Source organism: Cygnus atratus, chromosome Z, assembly GCF_013377495.2.
Source record: "Cygnus atratus isolate AKBS03 ecotype Queensland, Australia chromosome Z, CAtr_DNAZoo_HiC_assembly, whole genome shotgun sequence".
In the NCBI taxonomy this organism is placed as follows: Eukaryota; Metazoa; Chordata; class Aves; order Anseriformes; family Anatidae; genus Cygnus; species Cygnus atratus.
In genome coordinates this window covers 22841439-22859376 of record NC_066396.1, presented here as the reverse complement: position 1 = coordinate 22859376, position 17938 = coordinate 22841439, and the positions used below count along the sequence as shown (strand labels likewise).

General features: G+C 35.9%; 1 protein-coding gene across 8 annotated transcripts in view; it reads right to left on the bottom strand.

Annotated features, from left to right (window-relative positions):
* ERBIN (erbb2 interacting protein) overlaps window positions 1–17938 on the bottom strand; it is a 124823-nt gene that overhangs the window by 24275 nt on the left and 82610 nt on the right. For 7 of the 8 annotated variants that reach the window (XR_004779800.2, XM_050716138.1, XM_035553466.2 and 4 more), the window contains 11 exons: window positions 12790–12853; window positions 10859–10933; window positions 9402–9546; window positions 8893–8965; window positions 7816–7945; window positions 7345–7460; window positions 6117–6186; window positions 5525–5624; window positions 3234–3355; window positions 2085–2255; window positions 578–760 (listed from right to left, as the gene is read on the bottom strand). Coding sequence is in view for 7 of the 8 variants with exons in the window: in XM_050716138.1 (XP_050572095.1) it covers window positions 578–760; window positions 2085–2255; window positions 3234–3355; window positions 5525–5624; window positions 6117–6186; window positions 7345–7460; window positions 7816–7945; window positions 8893–8965; window positions 9402–9546; window positions 10859–10933; window positions 12790–12853 (1249 nt within the window). In the remaining variant the exon portion in view is untranslated. The remainder of the gene's footprint in view (window positions 1–577; window positions 761–2084; window positions 2256–3233; window positions 3356–5524; window positions 5625–6116; window positions 6187–7344; window positions 7461–7815; window positions 7946–8892; window positions 8966–9401; window positions 9547–10858; window positions 10934–12789; window positions 12854–17938) is intronic. The other variant, XM_035553469.2, reaches the window with a different exon arrangement.

Genomic DNA, 17938 nt, shown 5'->3' with positions numbered 1-17938 from the left:
TAAATAAAAAAAGAATATATGGTTGTTTGTCCACAAAGAGTTCGGAAAGTAAAAGTGTCTGACTTTTATAAGAAGTAAATACAATTCAAGTCATTCATGACAACTTACTACTAAATATAGATGAATACGTATTCTTAAACACACCTTCCACTTTTTATTTGAAATGAACGGGTAGTCACTTGGATATACAAGTTTTTGATTGCTCACACTGCTACGACATTTTGACATTTCAATGACAATTACTATTATATACTGAAGTACTGAAAGTCAAGTAAAAAAAATGGAAAAATCCTATTTGAGTCTTTCCACAGCTTGATACTTAAAGTTTTAATCAAGTTTGCTTTATTTTTCTTTAAATGCATATATCTTTCATTACAAACTTTCTACTAGCTATTTCAACTTTTACTTCATATAGTGTGAAGTAAAAACAATATTACCAACCCATTTGTACTTGCAGCACTTATGGATGGCAATTTTCTGCTTTTGTCAACATACATTTTTGTCTTTCATAGTAACTAGTTCAATGCAACACCAGCATAATTCTTTGACTGTTATGATATTCATCACAATGCCATACCTCAAGCGTGTCCTCATGGTTGACAATTGTTTTCGTGTTCTGCAAGGTTTTAACAAGTGCAACCATCTGTGAATTTGCAGTGCAGTGCTCAGCTTCTGGTTCAGTAGGCTTCTGCACAGAGCTTCCGGCTGAATATTGCTTTCTCTCATCAGCTTTGTTCTTTACTGGAACAATTTCTGAAGTCTACAGGATTAAGAACATTTGTAGAAAAAACATCCTGAAAGGTTTTTCAGTATCATATGATATTAAGACTTAGCACTGAATATTTTGGAAAACTATAAAATGGAAAATCTGACCTTTGAAATTATCAAGCACAAAATATACAAGGTAGAGAGAAATCTCTGTAGGTTACTAAATTATAGTCCCCACCCTTTTCCAATTGGTTTTACTCCCCTCACTGCTGGGGTCAATCATACCATTAAACTTCCAGTTAAACAAATGTCCTGGTTTCAGGTAGGACAGAGTTAATTTTCCTCCTAGTAGCTGGCAGGGTGCTATGTTTTGGATTAGGATGAGAAGAGCGCTGATAACATGCTGATGTTTTAATTGTTGTAGAGCAATGCTTACACCAAGCCAAGGACTTTTCAGCTTCTCGCTCTGTCCTGCTAGCGAGCAGGCTAGGGATGCAGCAGGAGCTGGGAGGGGACAGACCCAGGACAGCTGACCCAAACTGGCCAAAGGGGTATTCCATACCATCTGACGTCATGCTGAACAATATATAGGGGTGGCTAGCCGGGGTGGGGGGCCGGCTGCTCGGGGATAGGCTGGGCATCGGTCAACGGGTGGTGAGCAATTGCATTGTGCATCACTTATTTCGTACACATTATTACTATTAATACTATTATTATTATTATTATTTTTCCTGTCTTAATAAACTGTCTTTATCTCAACTCACAGACTTCACTTTCCCGTTTCTCTCCCCCACCTCGGAGAGGGAGGGGGGAGGGTGAGCAAACGGCTGTGTGGTGTTTGGCTGCCAGCTGGGCTAAACCACAACAACAAACTAAAAAAAGGCCAAGAATACGTACAGTATCATGTCAGCAGCAAACAGATGCCAAATAGTCCTATCACTTATCACATCAGGCTACATCAACCTCTTAGCCACTTGTGTGCCTTTCCAACTTATTGTATTAAACCTTCAGTCATAAGGGCAGCAGTAAGATTTTTAGAGATAATCCTGATTTTCCTTTTGAAGTTTCATGGATAAAAGAGAATCAGGTAACGACAAGGATGCCATCCTCCAGAAACTGGAGTCAACAGCTTGGCAGCACATCAACATTTTGTATTTTCCTGAGAATCAAGCCATCTTCCTTGTTCTTAGTGTTACAGGAAAATTACTACTGCAAAACAGACATTTACTACAGACTTGTTAAGATGATGAAAAGGTAAATTCTGCTCTTTAATTAACGCTAAAGCATTAATGTAGAGAAGAAGAATGAAAATGAATCAATGATACTCTAGATATTTGGATGTTCTAGTGAAGTCAAAAGAGAATACTTTATCTAACCTTTACCCCCACATCTTTTACAGAAACTGCCTGGCTTTCTCGTTTTGATTCCTTGGCAACATCTTCGGTAGACTCTTCATCCTTTAGTCTATGTACAATTGTCTGGACAGTTTTGACCATATTCTTCAGTTCATCAGGATATGGAGTTGGATATCTCTTCAGATTGCCTTCCTGTGTAACAAAAGAGCAGGAATGTTCTGAATTTAATTAAATGCCATAATTAAAGTATTAGCTTTCAAACAGGCAATGAATTAGGACAAAACTTTCAGCAGAGGAATGTAGGATTTCCATTTAGCTGTTTGAGTCTACCTGGATTAAAACAATTTTATAAAACCCAGCAGAATTACAAATCACTTTTTTTTTTTTTTAATTTGTCCATTGAATGCAAGCAGGAAGAAATATAATAGATGTAACGTACTTAAAGGAAAATTAGGATTAACCATTTTTTCCCCACTATCCCTCCTCCACAGAACCACCAGTTCTGTAGTCTCCTAATTACACCCTAAACCAGCTAAGACTTTTTCCCTGGTGCTCCTTTTTAAGTGATCTGAGGGGGAGAAGAGTTTTTCCAGTTAGATACTCTTAAACTAATAAACAAAGTCTGTCATTGGAGCACCTCTCCTATGAAGAACATCTGAGAGAGCTGCGGCTGTTCAGCCAACAGAAGAGAAGGCTCCAGGGAGACCTCATTGTGACCTTTCAATACTTAGAGGGGTCTTATAAAACGGATTAAGAAGGACTCTTTACTTGGGTAGATAATGATATGACAAGGGGGAATGGTCTTAAACTAAAAAAGGATAGATTTATAGTAGACTTTAGGAGGAAATTCTTCACTGTAAGGATAGTGAGGTACTGGCACAGGTTCCCCAGAGAAGCTGTGGATGCCCCACCCCCAGAGGTGTTCAAGGCCAGGCTGGATGGGGCCTTGGCCAACCAGATCTAGTGGGTGGCATCCCTGCCTATGGCAGGGGGGTTGGAATTAGTTGATCTTTAATAAAGTCCCTTCCAGCCCGAGCCATTCTGTGATTCTATGATTTCTTCAGAAGACCTAAATCTATAGCCAGATGAAGAAAAAGCATGGGACTTGGGAGTGTGGATGGGAGTGATAGGGAGAGAAGCATCAACTGTTTAAAAAAAATTAATACTAACCCGAGGTGGTGCCTCTCTCTCATCTTTGTCTTCATCACACTCAAATGCCACCTGAGCACGCTGTTTCCTCTGTTCCTCCCACAAAGACGGATTGAAACTTTCATTGTCAGATATGAACATAACTAAATAAAAAAAGACTCTTATAAGAATAGGATACATTATACAAAATAAAAATCTTCTTTTTCCTTCTTTTTCTTGTATGGCATTGGTGAATTTTTATATGTATACTGGAAAAGGTAAGAGAGAGTGATCAGTAAACTGAAAACTACTGAGCTCTCACTGCTTTATGAACTTGGCTGTATTTTGATAATAGTAACATCCCTATCTGTAAGGCTAAACACTTCATAGATGCAGCTGTACTCTAGCCTGAACCCTCACATTTGCAAATTTTCGGCATAACTCTCTGCAAAATACTTATATAAAATAAAAAAATATGTATTTATACAAAACAAATTAAATGATACTTAGATTACTATAAACTGACTTCAGTGATATGGTCTCACTATGCACATTTAAGAGAATTCACCTGATTTCACTTAATGATAAGGGAAACAGAAAAGTGACTTTCTGACAAGAACTTTCAGTATTACCAATCCTGAAATAAACAAAAAGCTTCTAAAACTTAACACAAGATATAACAGCTATACAAATGAGGAGCTTTACAGAGTATTTCTTGACTAATTTTACAAGAGAAAAAAAATCTTTTGTTTACCCACTGTCTTATTCTAGCATGCTTCTATGCCTTGTGTTACATGGATTAGGTTCTATTTTAGTGTGCCAGTCTAATAAGTCTGCAATCACCACTATATACTAAACCATATACTTCTCTAGAAATGCCAATATTGTTCATATTAACTGTTTCTAGATATTTCTATACCTGAAATAGAAAAATGCTTAATTATAGACATTTATAATATAAAAATATATACAATAGTATACATATATAATACGCATATAATTATTTGTTACTCTGTTTATTGGATAAATTTTCTATTTTAACTTATCTGAAAATATTCTAATAGACTTCTTTATGCCTGAAACAATTCCTGACACACCCAAAAAAGAATTTTATAAAGTTTTATTTAAATTTTTTTTTAATTGAAATTTATAAAAGGTTATCTATTGAACTTTAAACCTTCTGTTTGGCATGACTGTTCAGAAGGAGGTCTTCTGTCAACCTAAGCCAAACAATTGGCCCTTTCTTTGTCTACAAAAAGAAACCCAGCACCTGGGTAAAATAAAATTCAAATGGACATAATGCTTTCAGGAACTACTTTCAACTTCAATGACAACCTCCAAATGATTTTTTTTTTTTTTTTAACTCTCACATTCTGTCACAGGGATTGCAGATTCATTATCTGCATTAGAGGGCACTAAAAGCGATGCATAATTTACTGTTTTTGTAGATGTTTTTGATTACTCCTCTCAATGTACTAGACGTTTGTGCCATGGAACATAAAATGTTGCCAATTGAGAGTTTTCAGTTATTCCCATTGATTAACCCCACTCCCCACACCCACACCCATCCACCCACCCAATCCAAGTACATGCATACTCTACTTCATATATCTCAAAAATAGTCTGACTTTTGTGAAAGAGGTACAAGGTTTTTCCTTTTGCCTGTAGGGGAAAGAAAGTGGAGAAACATACAGACTTTACACTCTTACCCTAACGCCCAGTGGGGTTACTCATGGAATGTTACTCATTTTCCTAACTATTTCACAAGAGTGCAGAAATAACTTTTTGGCAAGGTCTTCATATTCTGTGACTAACCTTTTATAAAGCAGTTTGAATTACATGTAAGCAAAAAGCGTTTTTCCTTTTTTTGTTTATTTTGTTTTTTATACTTACAATAAGCTACAGAATGCTATAAAACTTTCCAGAGTTATGTACTCAGTAATGGAGTCTGACATTTTGCCAAATAGTCAGTCTAAAGCAGACACCTGGCAAGGAGAATTTCAACCCAAAGCATTAAACTCTGCCCGAATTAAAAAGGATGTCACATTAGGAAGCGGCATCCATCGCAGAACATAATCTTACCAGTCTATTCCTCACCTCACTCTTCCTCACATGCACACTTGCAACAGAAACATATTTTCACCTAGAATTTACTAATACGTGGATCATGTGTTTAAACTGCATATCTCACTCAACAGACTTTTCATCACTTAGAATTTTACTTAAAACTTTTATTTAAGTATTATCAAGTGAAAATCATGTTAGTTGGATTGTCTTCCCATTTTTATTTTCAAAAAGTGAACATTCAGACAGAGTATTTCAGAAATTCTTACCATCCTCAGTCCTTGGTTGCTGGGGGAACATGTAATTAGTAAGAACTGTTTTCTGCGTGTCGGGGTCAGCTTCTTTTTGAAGTGGAATAAGCGGTTTAGACTAAGAAGCAATCAAAGAAGGAACCGTTAAGACAATATACAGATGTAAAAAGTAAATATGATATATATAATACATCCCATTACTTTGAAAACTGCTCTGCTTTCTATTACATCATTTATCATGTATTTTACTAAGTTTCCCCAATGGTATATCTGTGGAAGAAACAACATGCTACATATTCAAGTACTAGCTACATATCAAGCACTACCATTCCTGTAAGCCTAAAGTAACAACAACAAAAAATAATCTAAATTGTGTTAAATTAGATTTCTAACAATGCGGAACTTTGCCAGAACTATGCAAAGCGCTGAAGTAGTGTAGACTGAATGTTGTTTAGTTTAGGAGAACAGACAAAATGAAGTCAAGGAATTACTGATGCAGATACACAGTATCACACTTCTCATTATATTATGGTTTGCTCTGTACTTGTCAACTCCATTAAAAATAAAGTAAATCATCTCTCTATATATATTTTCCCCCAAAAAAATTCACCTGATTATCTGATAGCCACATAGCAGTGAGCTGTTGCAGTTTTGTGAAGGTAAATGGCAAATTCTTCAGTCTGTAAATTAGAAGAAGAAAAGTTTATGTAAGTACACTTATCAATACTAAGACTGCTAAGAAACAGTGCTGCATTAGCCTGCAAAAAATGCTTACAATAAACATCTACAGATATTGTTAAATTAATAACTATTCACTGTTGAAAGGTAATAGCACTTAATTTAGATTAAAAGTTGTACCTAGAATCTTCTTTTAAATGTGAACTTCTACCCAATTTAGCAAGCAGCTTAAAAAGTGAGACAGGTAACTTGAATTCAACTCAGTTCAGTGATATGAATACTATTTTTAAGACAATCATTATCATGGCATGTAAATCAACTATCTGACTTAAAATCAGGACTATTTCTTTTTATACTTTAATTTGGATTCTTAGCAATTTTCAATACAAACATGCTCCAATTAAGAAAAATAAAAAAAAAAGAAGAAAAAGAAAAGAAAAATTTCACACCTGAAATACTGTTTTTATTTTTCCTAAAAAAAAGAAAATGTATGTGAATGGGGCTGCCCTGAATAATAAGAGCTCTGGCATTAATGGAGGTATCAGGCTATGGGTAGAGTACAGAGAAGCTGGATTTGGATAACAGGAGGGAGAGCTCAGACTTCTCCCTCCCAATATATTTCATTTCTGTGAACTGGCAGTTCGTCAATGAGAAGGGTTTTGCCAGTTTTTAATAACCGGCTCTAATGAAGCACAACTCCTTCCCCGCTCTCCAGCACACTCAAGTGTTCTACAGTATACTGTGATACTGTTTTATGTCCTCCATATGCAATACAGGAAGCTATTAATTTTTAGCTAAGAATCAAATAGAAATGTTAAGAAGAGAACAAATTAATTCCCTAGAAAAATACATGCTAACAACCATGGGTGTATCTAAGCTGTGCATCAATGCAGATGCTTAAGTCATCAAGTATGTGCCTAATTCGAAGAAATACATCTTCATACAATGGACCAATAATAAATAAAATACAACATAGCAACAATAAAATACATACATTTCAGTCAGCTTATAAACTGTGGGTGAGATATAATGAAAAAGAGCGTGATATATTCATAAAAATAACACTACCTACATTTGGAGGATAGACATAAGATACAATAAAACATTTGCAATGCTATGGCTCTTTACACTACTTTTATTTAAATTGTGTGTTCACAAACCTATTGTCACTCAGATTGATGACCTTTAATTTCTGCATATCACCCATCTCTTCCGGGAGAAATTCAAGCTTATTAGAATGCAGAAACAACACTGTTACATACTTCCAATTTCCTATCTGGAAAAAAAAAAGAATTAATTCACTTTCACAGCTCTAATATACGAGTTGTTATTATTTTAAAACAACTAGACTGCAGCTAGTTTTCCTTGTTAAGTATAATTAGGATTATTCTTATATATTCCTGTTAGTTCCATACAATAGCAACTGAATTCTAATTCTTGCTTCAAAAATTTTTCAGATTTAATTTCATTATTTGAAAACTTGTATATTCATACATGCCCTCCTTTACACACACACACACAAAACCTACTCAAGAATTCTCAACTTGCTAACCAAATAAAATTTGTACAGAAAAGGCAGTTTAGTATCCATGAAAATATTTCAGTTTACAGTTTTGTAAGTACGAACATACCTCTGGTGGCAGCTGTGTTAAGAAGTTATGATCTGCAGCAAATGTCCTTATGTTAGAGAGTTGCCCAACAGATGAAGGCAAAGTTTCAATCTCATTGAAACTACAGTCCAGCTCTTCTACTGACACTAACCTGAAAAAAAATATTACTCTGCTATACAGGTTAATTCACCCAACATTAATCGGGCACTAAGTTTAAATTACATTAATACCAGTAACAATTACAAATGAAATTCAAAATGAAACTCTGGCACCCAAATGAAATTCAAACCCAAGAAAGTCCTTTACTAATTGCCTAAATTCTTATCTTTTCTTAATCTCCTTTACATTGTCCTCAGAAGAGAGCTTTCAGTGAAAACAGGAGGGTCAAGGTACTGAAAACTTTCAGAATGAGACAGATCATAGCCAAGCAGTTGCTGAGTGTAAGAATTTACAGTTGGAGACAGTGAACATACAACATGTTAACAGTGAAAAAGTATTTTGTAAATTCTGACAGCAAAATATAATGTACATTAATCATAATAGGAGAAAATGGATTGGAACAAATATCCTTCATCTGTATAGCACTTAATTCTGAACCAGTTATTTTTACCATCATTTGTGAATATCAACTTGGTAAAAAAAAATCTTGCTGATTAAGAAGTAAAAATTCTCCTTAAAATATACAAAACAGATGATTATGCATGTTCAGATTCACTTTTTACAAGCTTTTTGATACTGGTTCAATGACCCGCAATACTTAACATGGCCACTGCTATGATACTGACAAAAACACTTTGAGGCAGCTGCATGCCTTTGTCAATATATATCGCCTTTCACATTAAATTTTTCTTTTATAGATTGGTGGCTACTTTAATGAGTGAGTAACATAGGTCTTGATATCAAATAAAATGTAAACATCACACATGCTGAAAAACAGAAGAAAGATATGAAGTAATTGCTATCAGTTTTATTAAGACATAAATGTGCAGAAGAAATTAAATCAGGTAGAGAAGTGTACAAACATTCAATACAGAAACCATTTTTACAGACAAACTTGCAGAAAGGCAACACAATGTTTTATTCCAGTGAAATACATACCCTCCTATGGAGTCTGGCAAATAAATTAACTGGTTTTCATCAATTTTAAGTGTTGTTACTTTCTTCAAGGAACCTGTAGAAAAATGAATAATTGAGTCAAAAACACATCGGAGATTATTAAATCAAGTTTTGATCTTTAATTAGGGGGAAATCATCTGTATTCCCTGTAATTCCCATAGTGCTACACATCCACTAAAAGTGAGCAGGTGAGTTTACAGAACTCATTTATCAGTTTACCACAAGGCAGTCAGAGGAAATAAGTATCTTTTTTAAAAACAAACAAACAAACAAAAAACTCTGTTACAGTCAACAATTACTCATCCGTTTACAAACTACGGTATAAAATTAAAAATGCTCCAGAACAAATATGAATGTTTTATTCAGCTTTATCCAAAACTGGAGCTTTAAATCAATCGAAACTTAGATCTAAAATACCATTTGTGTATTTTGAAGTATTCTGTGTCTAACTTATAACCTTTTTAGAGCTTGAATTAAATGAAAATACAAACCAATAGACTCTGGCAGTTGCTGAAGTGAATTACTGGATAACAATAGGTCTTGTAGGCTTTCACAACCTGAAATACCTTCTTCAACCACTTCAATGTTGTTTTTAGAAACATCCAAGTAGGTCAGTTGTTTCAAAGTGCCTATGAACTAAAGAAAGAGAAAATGTATTCTAGGAAGTGCAAGCTCCTCAACAAAAAAAGCCAGCAGTTTTGACAAACTGTCTCTGAAATATAATGCCACAGGAAAAAGTGAAAACCTATTTACAATGCTGAAATACAACTTTATTTTGAATACCCAAAACTTATAACGAAATATTTTGTGCTGACACATACAGTTAACATGTTGCTAGAGACACAGGCACTACAGTTATTCTGAAGACCTCTCTCGCTGTAAATTCAAGTGTTTGATCATTTACCATGGATCAAGTGCTAGAAGCCTTAGAACAGAAGAACAGAGGTGCACAGTATAATGTAAGGACATAATCAGACTCATCTAAAGTCTTTTAATGCTTATTTTTTGCATTTTGTGTTAAATTGCATTCTACTTAACCTCAAAAGCAACATGAGTGAACTACTAACCTGTACTGAAGAACAAAACAAGTTAAAGTATAGCATGTATTACATTTTCACATGAACCAAGAATAAACTTGAAGATTTATACAGACTTCATACACACTAGTCTTTAAGATCTTCAAAGGTGAGAAGCAATTGCTTCCGAACATACAGTTTTACTTTTATAATAAAGTAGAAAAGTTTAACATCCACTCAACTCTTCTCAAGGAACTCTTAGCTGAAGTGAGGAAAGACAGTACAGAAGACTATTAATCAAACAAGAAAGCCTCACATCAGACGGTCACTAATGATTTTAACTCTGAAAACAGACCAGCTGCTTCCCAGATTTTAAATACTAGTTTACTAGAACATTAACACAGGTTCACAAGTACTGTAATAATAGGTCATCCTTGACCCCATGTAATTCCAAGAGATGTCAGAAACCTTCATGAAATCAGGAGAACACTTTCTTGGGAATTTGCTATTGTACACTCTGCATGAAGTCCTTAACAGTCATTGCTTGTTTTACAGCCTTTACCAGTAAAAAGTCACATAACATTTACCCTGTATATTCCTGCTTGCTCTCTAACACAAAGTAATTCCTTTTTGAAAGACTGGGAAGCTCTACATTTGATACAGGATTTGATCTAGGATTTTCACCCCTTTCCTTATTTGGAACATTATTTTTAGACAACAGAACTTTCAATGAAATGAAATCTTTGCTCCCAACTCTGAAGGTCAGTGACAATTTCTAAGTAGGCCAGTAAAGGCTTACGCAGCACTTAGATTTTTGGCTTTGAGTAACATTAAAATTATACATCAACTTTAATATACACATGTGCTAGCTGACAAAGCAAATACCACTGTAAATTAAAACACTAAATATTTGATATAGTAAAAGGACTTACCCCTGGAATAAGTGTTAGTCTATTACCATCCATCCAAAATTCCTTTAGTCCGCTCAATTGTTCAAGTACTTCAGGCTGAAAAGGGAAACAGATTTTTAAAAATTCCATATAGAAAGTATTGAAATTCAAAAACAACTTCAGTGATTCATATATGGCAAATTTAAGTAATGTCTTATTATAGTTGTTATATTCACTTCTTTCATCGTGTTATCAAAAAACCAGATTAATTTACTTTTTGAAATGTATATATATACTAGATATAAAAAAATGTGGTAAGAACTTGATCACAGAACTAAATCTTTACAAAAAGTACTATTTTTACAGGAACTATTATTTTTCAACTGGAGCACACAATTGATGAATCTTGTGTATAGTTCTTTCTCCTGGAAAAGGTCTAAAAAAACTTAAATTCTATCAACTGAGAAGAGCTGGTTTTTCAAATAGTATGAAGTTGACAAGATATTGACCGAGAAAACTAGGAAACGAATTTTAGTTTTCTGGTAGAAAACAAAGCAAAATATAGGCAAAACATTTCATAAAATGAAGCACAAGATAAGCTCTCATTACAACTTATTATATCTGAGAAAGACCACTTCTTAGGAAAGCATTTGCAGCAAGGATGAGTGAATTTTTACCATTTAAACTTCCTCCTGAGAAAGAAACATAAAACATGTGCTACTGTGCCATAACAGCTACAATCAAGTTTGGTTAAATTCAGAACTTAATTTCTTTATGTTGTAAACAGATAATACTGCTCTACAAATTACTGCAGTCCTGGCTCTAATAATTAATTTTCCAAGAGAAAACTTTTTTTTTTTTTTTATGAGTGAAGACTACATTTTAGACAGACCTTGACCCCCCCAAAAAAAGCAGTTCCAACCATTTTTGTACTTTTACAAATGGATTTTAATGCAGTTAAGTTCTCAGTAGTTGACTTTTCCAGATAAAAGGCTTGGAGAGATGAAGCGATCAGCCAAAAATATATCCAAATAGGAATTTTCAGAGCCTATACTTACTTCCCAGCTCTTATGGCATAACATGGGCCCAAGCATATTAATTTAAGGCTCCCACAGGTGTATCTACATTGTAATGAGTGTATGGCATGAACATTTCCTTAAGTACACTTCCATATCTAACAAACCACAGAGCTAGGTGAGTGTTTAGCTCTTCATGATCTGTGGCTAATGAAGTACCTATTGGTAGCACACAGAGGCTTGACTTTATCATATGGTAGGCCAGGATGTTCCACTATACTTCTAACTATTTCAATTCCCTTATACAGAAAAGTACTCGTAGAAGCAGATGGACATTAAATGATTTACAGGTTCCGCAGGGAAGCTGTGGATGCCCTATCCCTGGAAGTATTTAAGGCTAGGCTGGATGGGGCCTTGAGCAACCTGGTCTGGTGGGAGGTGTCCCTGCCTATGGCAGGGGGTTGTAACAGGGTGATCTTTACGGTCCCTTCCAACACAAACTATTCTGCGATTCTGTGCTTCTATATAGATGTATGTCTGTGACATCAAGAACAAGAAGCACACTGAGCACAACAAAGGCAAAACCTGAACACCTCAACTGTGTTTTGTCGTTTTTTGAACAATATACAAACTTACAACTGAATTAATGTAATTTCCCTTGCATCTAAATAGGTTGTGCTCACTAATAAAAGCAAGTCATACACAGCTTACACAAAACTGCTACATTAAATACATGCTAAACAATAACAGTTAGAATTTACTATAAGCCAAATCACTGTGTTCATAATTCATATACATATTACCAATAAAGTTTAACTGGCACATTAACCCCACTATACTACAGTGTTCTATTTCAAATTGAGGAAGAATATATAAGCAGAAGAAAATGCACAATTTTGAAAACGAGCTCCATAAAGTAGTATAAGGTATAAGCTTTGTTATCTAGGTAATACTCACCACTTCTGTGAATTCATTACTTCCTAAATCCAGTCTCTCCAGCTGAGTCAGTCTGGACATGGTTCTACAGAGGAAGGGGATTAATAAGAGTTAGATTTAAGAAAATAATGATATCCAGTCTTTCTGTATTCACACAAATATATTATTTTAATCAGTATTGAATAGTGATGTTACACTGTAACTGGACTGATACCTAAATAAAGTTGAATTTTCATCCTGTTATTAGCCGTACATGAATCATCATACTGTGACTGTCACACAAAGAACAGTTTATCTGTAGATCAGTTTACGAAAATGTTTACAAAAATTAAAACCACTAGAGTTGTTGAGTTGTCTAAATGATAAAAAACAACTCAGTGAAATCACTCTTCAACTGCCTCAGCTTTTCACCTACTGTCATAATCACCACAATGTGTTTTCTTCCTAAAACATGTTTTCCTCCTAAAGACAGACCACTTCCTAATGATTAACAAAAACAGACAAGATGACTGCTGCATCACAGTAACGACCAACACTTCCTCCCTTCCAGGGTGCTGACAAAGTTGCTTCAATATGATATGGTCTGGAATCCTAATTATTCCTTTAGTCCCAAAATGGTTCAGATTAAAATTGGATTTCATGACACATCAATACTCTTTAAGCCAACTTACAGCAAAGACTAAATCAATGGCTGACACTGGGTAAGATACCTTCTTTCAAGCTGTGTTTTGACAAAATTTTCTCTTTATGTTTACTGTAGGGACTCCACAGAGAATATCTGCTCAAAATTACTATACAAATAATTAATTAATGCATTATTTCCTTACAAGACAGTGAGTTGCGCTTTTTCTATTCCACTTTAACACATGAGATCGATCACTACACTCCTGTGTGAAAATTTTAGCAACTATCATGAAATTAAAATTTTCCACACACATGCAATCTACTAGCAATTATTTTTATTTCAAGCTTATAAAAAGGTCTGAGGAAACATTACAAGTTGTCAATATGGTAGTTCCAGGGTTCCCAAACAATAGACTAGATCACCACAAGCAAGCAAGTCACTGCTACGTGGTTTGCAATTCAGATAGCATCTGCCACTGCATGTGGTGACCTACACAATCAGAACGCTAGTCAACAGCAGTACTACCTAACACTATTTTCAAAGGGTCTGTGAGTTTCTCGTATGACATTATGTTTCGTATTTATTTGATAATAGCTTTCACTGGAACAGTTAGAACGTAAAAACTTCAAATATAAATGTGTACTTCCTATAAAATTCTGGAAAAGTTAAATATAAGAGCGCCCAAATTGAAAGTTTTTTGTATTACCAGAATATTAAAGTATTAAAGTATTAAACACCAAAATATTCCAAGAACACTCCGGGTGAGCACAAGATACTCTATGCAGATGTTCAGTTTCAGTTGTTCTTCAAGTATCTTACATTACGTATTACAGTTGTTCTGAGCACACCTTTCAAAAACTAAATTCTGTTGAAAATTTCTTTACTTGTTGAAAGAAGCAGCCATTTTTACTTCATTGCTCAAGTAGTCACATACACATCCTTTAGGAGACGGCCTTTAACTCACACTACCACCTTCTCAATGAACTAAAGAAAAAAATAAATGAAAAGGCTACCTCCAGAAGAACCTGAGAAACATTCTTCCTCATTTCTCCAAGCTGGTATACAAGATCATCAGTAAACCAGCTGCTAAAATTCATTTTCCAAATTGTAACAAGTTTTTTAAGACCCTCTGAAAGGCTGTGTAAGCTGAATTTCTCAAAGCTTTGAGACTGAACTGACTTTAGCACCATAGCTTGCAAACTAATTTACACCAACATCTCCCTAAAGCACTGCTGAAGGCTCACTTAAATGATCTAGCAGATGATTCTGCATTATTCAAAACTTTATGGGAATCATTATACTCTTTTTTCCTGATGTATTCAGTTTACAAAGCTTCTAGGCATCTACTGTTTTCAAGCTGTTCACTATTATGTGGGCTACTAGCGATAACAGTCCAAAATTTCACTGAAAAACTAAATTTCAGCCTCAAAAAGCAAATTAAAGGAAATCATAGGATAAATTTGTCAAACCAGTTTTAATAAAGATTATTTGGAAAAAGGTTTATTTTTTAACATTTTATTTGGCAGTTCGTTTCAACAGTTTTAAGACAGTGTCTTGATTTTTATTTCAACTGAATTTTCATCTGTATTGGGTTTATATGTCAAGATTTTGGTAGCGGGCTGGCTGCAGGGGTGGCATCTGTGAGCAGAGCCCAGCAGCTGCCCCATGTCCGATCAAAGCCAGCTCCAGCTGGCTCCAAAGGGACCTGCTGCTGGCCAGAGCCGAGCCAGGGAGAGACACTGGTTGGGCATCTGGGAGAGTAGATTGAAGAAAGGGGAAAAAAACCTGCTGTGCTACAGCAGCTGGGAGAGAGGAGTGAGGAAGTGTGAGAGAAGCAGCCCTGCAGCCCACCAGGTGAGTGCAGCAGGAGGGCAGGAGGTGCTCCAGGCATGCAGCAGCAGTTCCCCTGGGGCCTGTGGAGAGGCCCCTGGTGGAGCAGGCTGTCCCCCTGCAGCCCATGGGTCCCACATGGAGCAGATCTCCACGCTGCAGCCCCTGGAGGAGCCCCCGGTGGAGCAGGTGGATGTGGCCTGGAGGAGGCTGCGGCCCGTGGAGAGCCCCCGCAGGAGCAGGCCCCGGGCCGGGGCTGCAGCCCGTGGAGAGGAGCCCACACAGGAGCAGGGGGTCTGGGGGGAGCTGCCGCCCACATGTGGGGGACCCGTGCTGGAGCAGTTTGCTCCTGGGGGATGGATGGACCCCGTGGTACGGAGCTGTGCGGGAGAAGTTCTTGAAGAGCTGCTGCCTGTGGGCAGCCCCCGCAGGCTCAGTTCGGGAAGGACGGCATCCCGTGGGAGGGACCCCGCGTGGAGCAGGGCACAGAGTGACCATGAAGGAGCAGCGGAGACAAAGTGTCAGGGACTGAGACCACAGCCCCAAATCCCTGTTCCCCTGCGCCGCTCAGGGGGAGGAGGTGGAAGAGGGTGGATGAGAGAAAGTTGTCTTTCATTTGCTTTTAGTTCTTGCTGCTCTAGTCTCTTAGTAACAGGCAATAAATTACATTGGTCTTCCAAACTGAGTCTGTTCTTCCCGTGACAATAATTGTTCAGTGATCTCCCTGTCCTTATCTCAACCCTCGAGCCTTTTCCACCGTATTTTCTCCTCCTCTTTGAGAAGGGCGAGTGAGAGAGCAGTTGGGGTGAAGTTTAGCTGCCCACATTAAAAACAAAGGAAAATACAGGCAACACTGACAAAAGGAAAAGAATTTGATCTGGTTTAAGTGAATTTAAACAAGGCTGGCTACGGTATCTTCCTGCAGTTTAAGAAGAGTTCAACATGAACTCTTTTCCTTTTTAATGGTTTGGTAAAGAAACAGAAAAAAAATAAATCCAAAACTAATAAATTCCAAGATGCGTGTGATTTTTTTTTCTTCCTCCTGTACACCATTTGACTTTGATGCCAAACTGTCTACACACCTAATGTCACCAGATTCAGAGCTTCTAAGCAATAATGCTTTACCTTCATTTTTACATTTAAGAAAAAAAATCTCTCACCAAGTGTCCCGGTCTTACCATTTGGAAATAGAACAGTCTCTCTCAAGTATTTTACATAGCGTTGGCAGTATAATAAAATAACTTTATTGATTCTGTGGGTTTGTTTTTTTTCCAAAACATCTCTAATTTAGCAAACATATCCACTCAACTGTAAAACATACAAACGTGTTTGCAAGACCAGGGTGTCAATTATTTTCCTCCCTTTCCCCATTGCTTTCCTAATTTATAACACTCACTGATTTAAGGAAATATTGTCATAAAATAGCTATTTGCTTTTCTATATTTTTCATAGAGTGACTATACTTTGAAACAAAATGCACACAAAGCTTCGGATACTCTGAGAATGTTAAAATAACAGAAAAAATTAATTCTAAAGGAAAAGAGGAATTCAGAATTGCAAACAAAAAATTAGAGTTACATTTAATTTTACCTCTATGAATGGGATTGCCTAATGCTATGACAAACTAAAAAAATCTAATACATAATTCATATTACTGAGTTTGCTGTCAAATCAGTTCAACACTAATGGAGCAGATAGTCTGAATTATGCCTCAGATTCTAATGCTGTAAATAGTCAATTTCACTAAGATTAACAAACCCACATATTTCACGTACCATACAAATCAAGAGGTTGGAGTGATAGCAAGGTTGGGCCCTGAATCATCATATTCACCCTATCAAAACCTGTGCTTCTAGGAAAGTTGCTCTTTTTATTCATAATTACACAACAGACAGAAGCTTAAAATTTTCCAGAAGAAAAAAAACACTTTCCAATTTCATGTTTTAGTATTTGCATTAAGTCACCTTCTCAAAACTTTCATCTACCTATCAGAAAAATGCATCTAAAATATTCTCAATACGTTTTTGCTTTCCTTTCAGCAGATATATTTTTATTGAGCTGGTTTGCATTATAATACTGCCAGTTTTGCAGTCTCTGGATGTGGATAAGCTCCAAGCAAAATGATGCATTTGGCACAAAGCAAGGTTGATTTAGTGTGTTGGCATTAGCTAGCTACTTTGATTAACACTCTTTTGAGTGCTTTATGCTTTAGTGTTAAAAATTATGCGCGTGTTAATTCAGCAAGAGGATTAGCTGATTTGGTAGAAGTTTATCCTAATATATCTTTCATTACAAATACAGAAGAAAAATGAAAATATTAAAAAGGAGAGAGTGACAGGGATCAGGAAAAAAAAAGAATTATATAGCAAAAAAATATTAGCATATACTGCTACATCTTATTATTAAAAAAAAAGTGAAATTTACACACTGTTTAAAGCTCTTAAGCATATTCCTTTCAGAACACATACTCAGGTTTGGAAAACAATGTAAGTTGTAATTTCACATCACTTTCTGTTCTGACATAATAGTTCAACGAGGACACAGATGAGTTTGTTGGTTAGGTCAACTGCTGCACAGTTGTACTACCCTAAAAGGCTGATTCACCTCTTGGAGACTATGGGCACCACAATAAATTTTTTCTCTGCAGTGTACATCACACAAACAATATATTTTTCTAGTTCCTCACCATAGCAAAATAAGTAATTATGTGTTGAA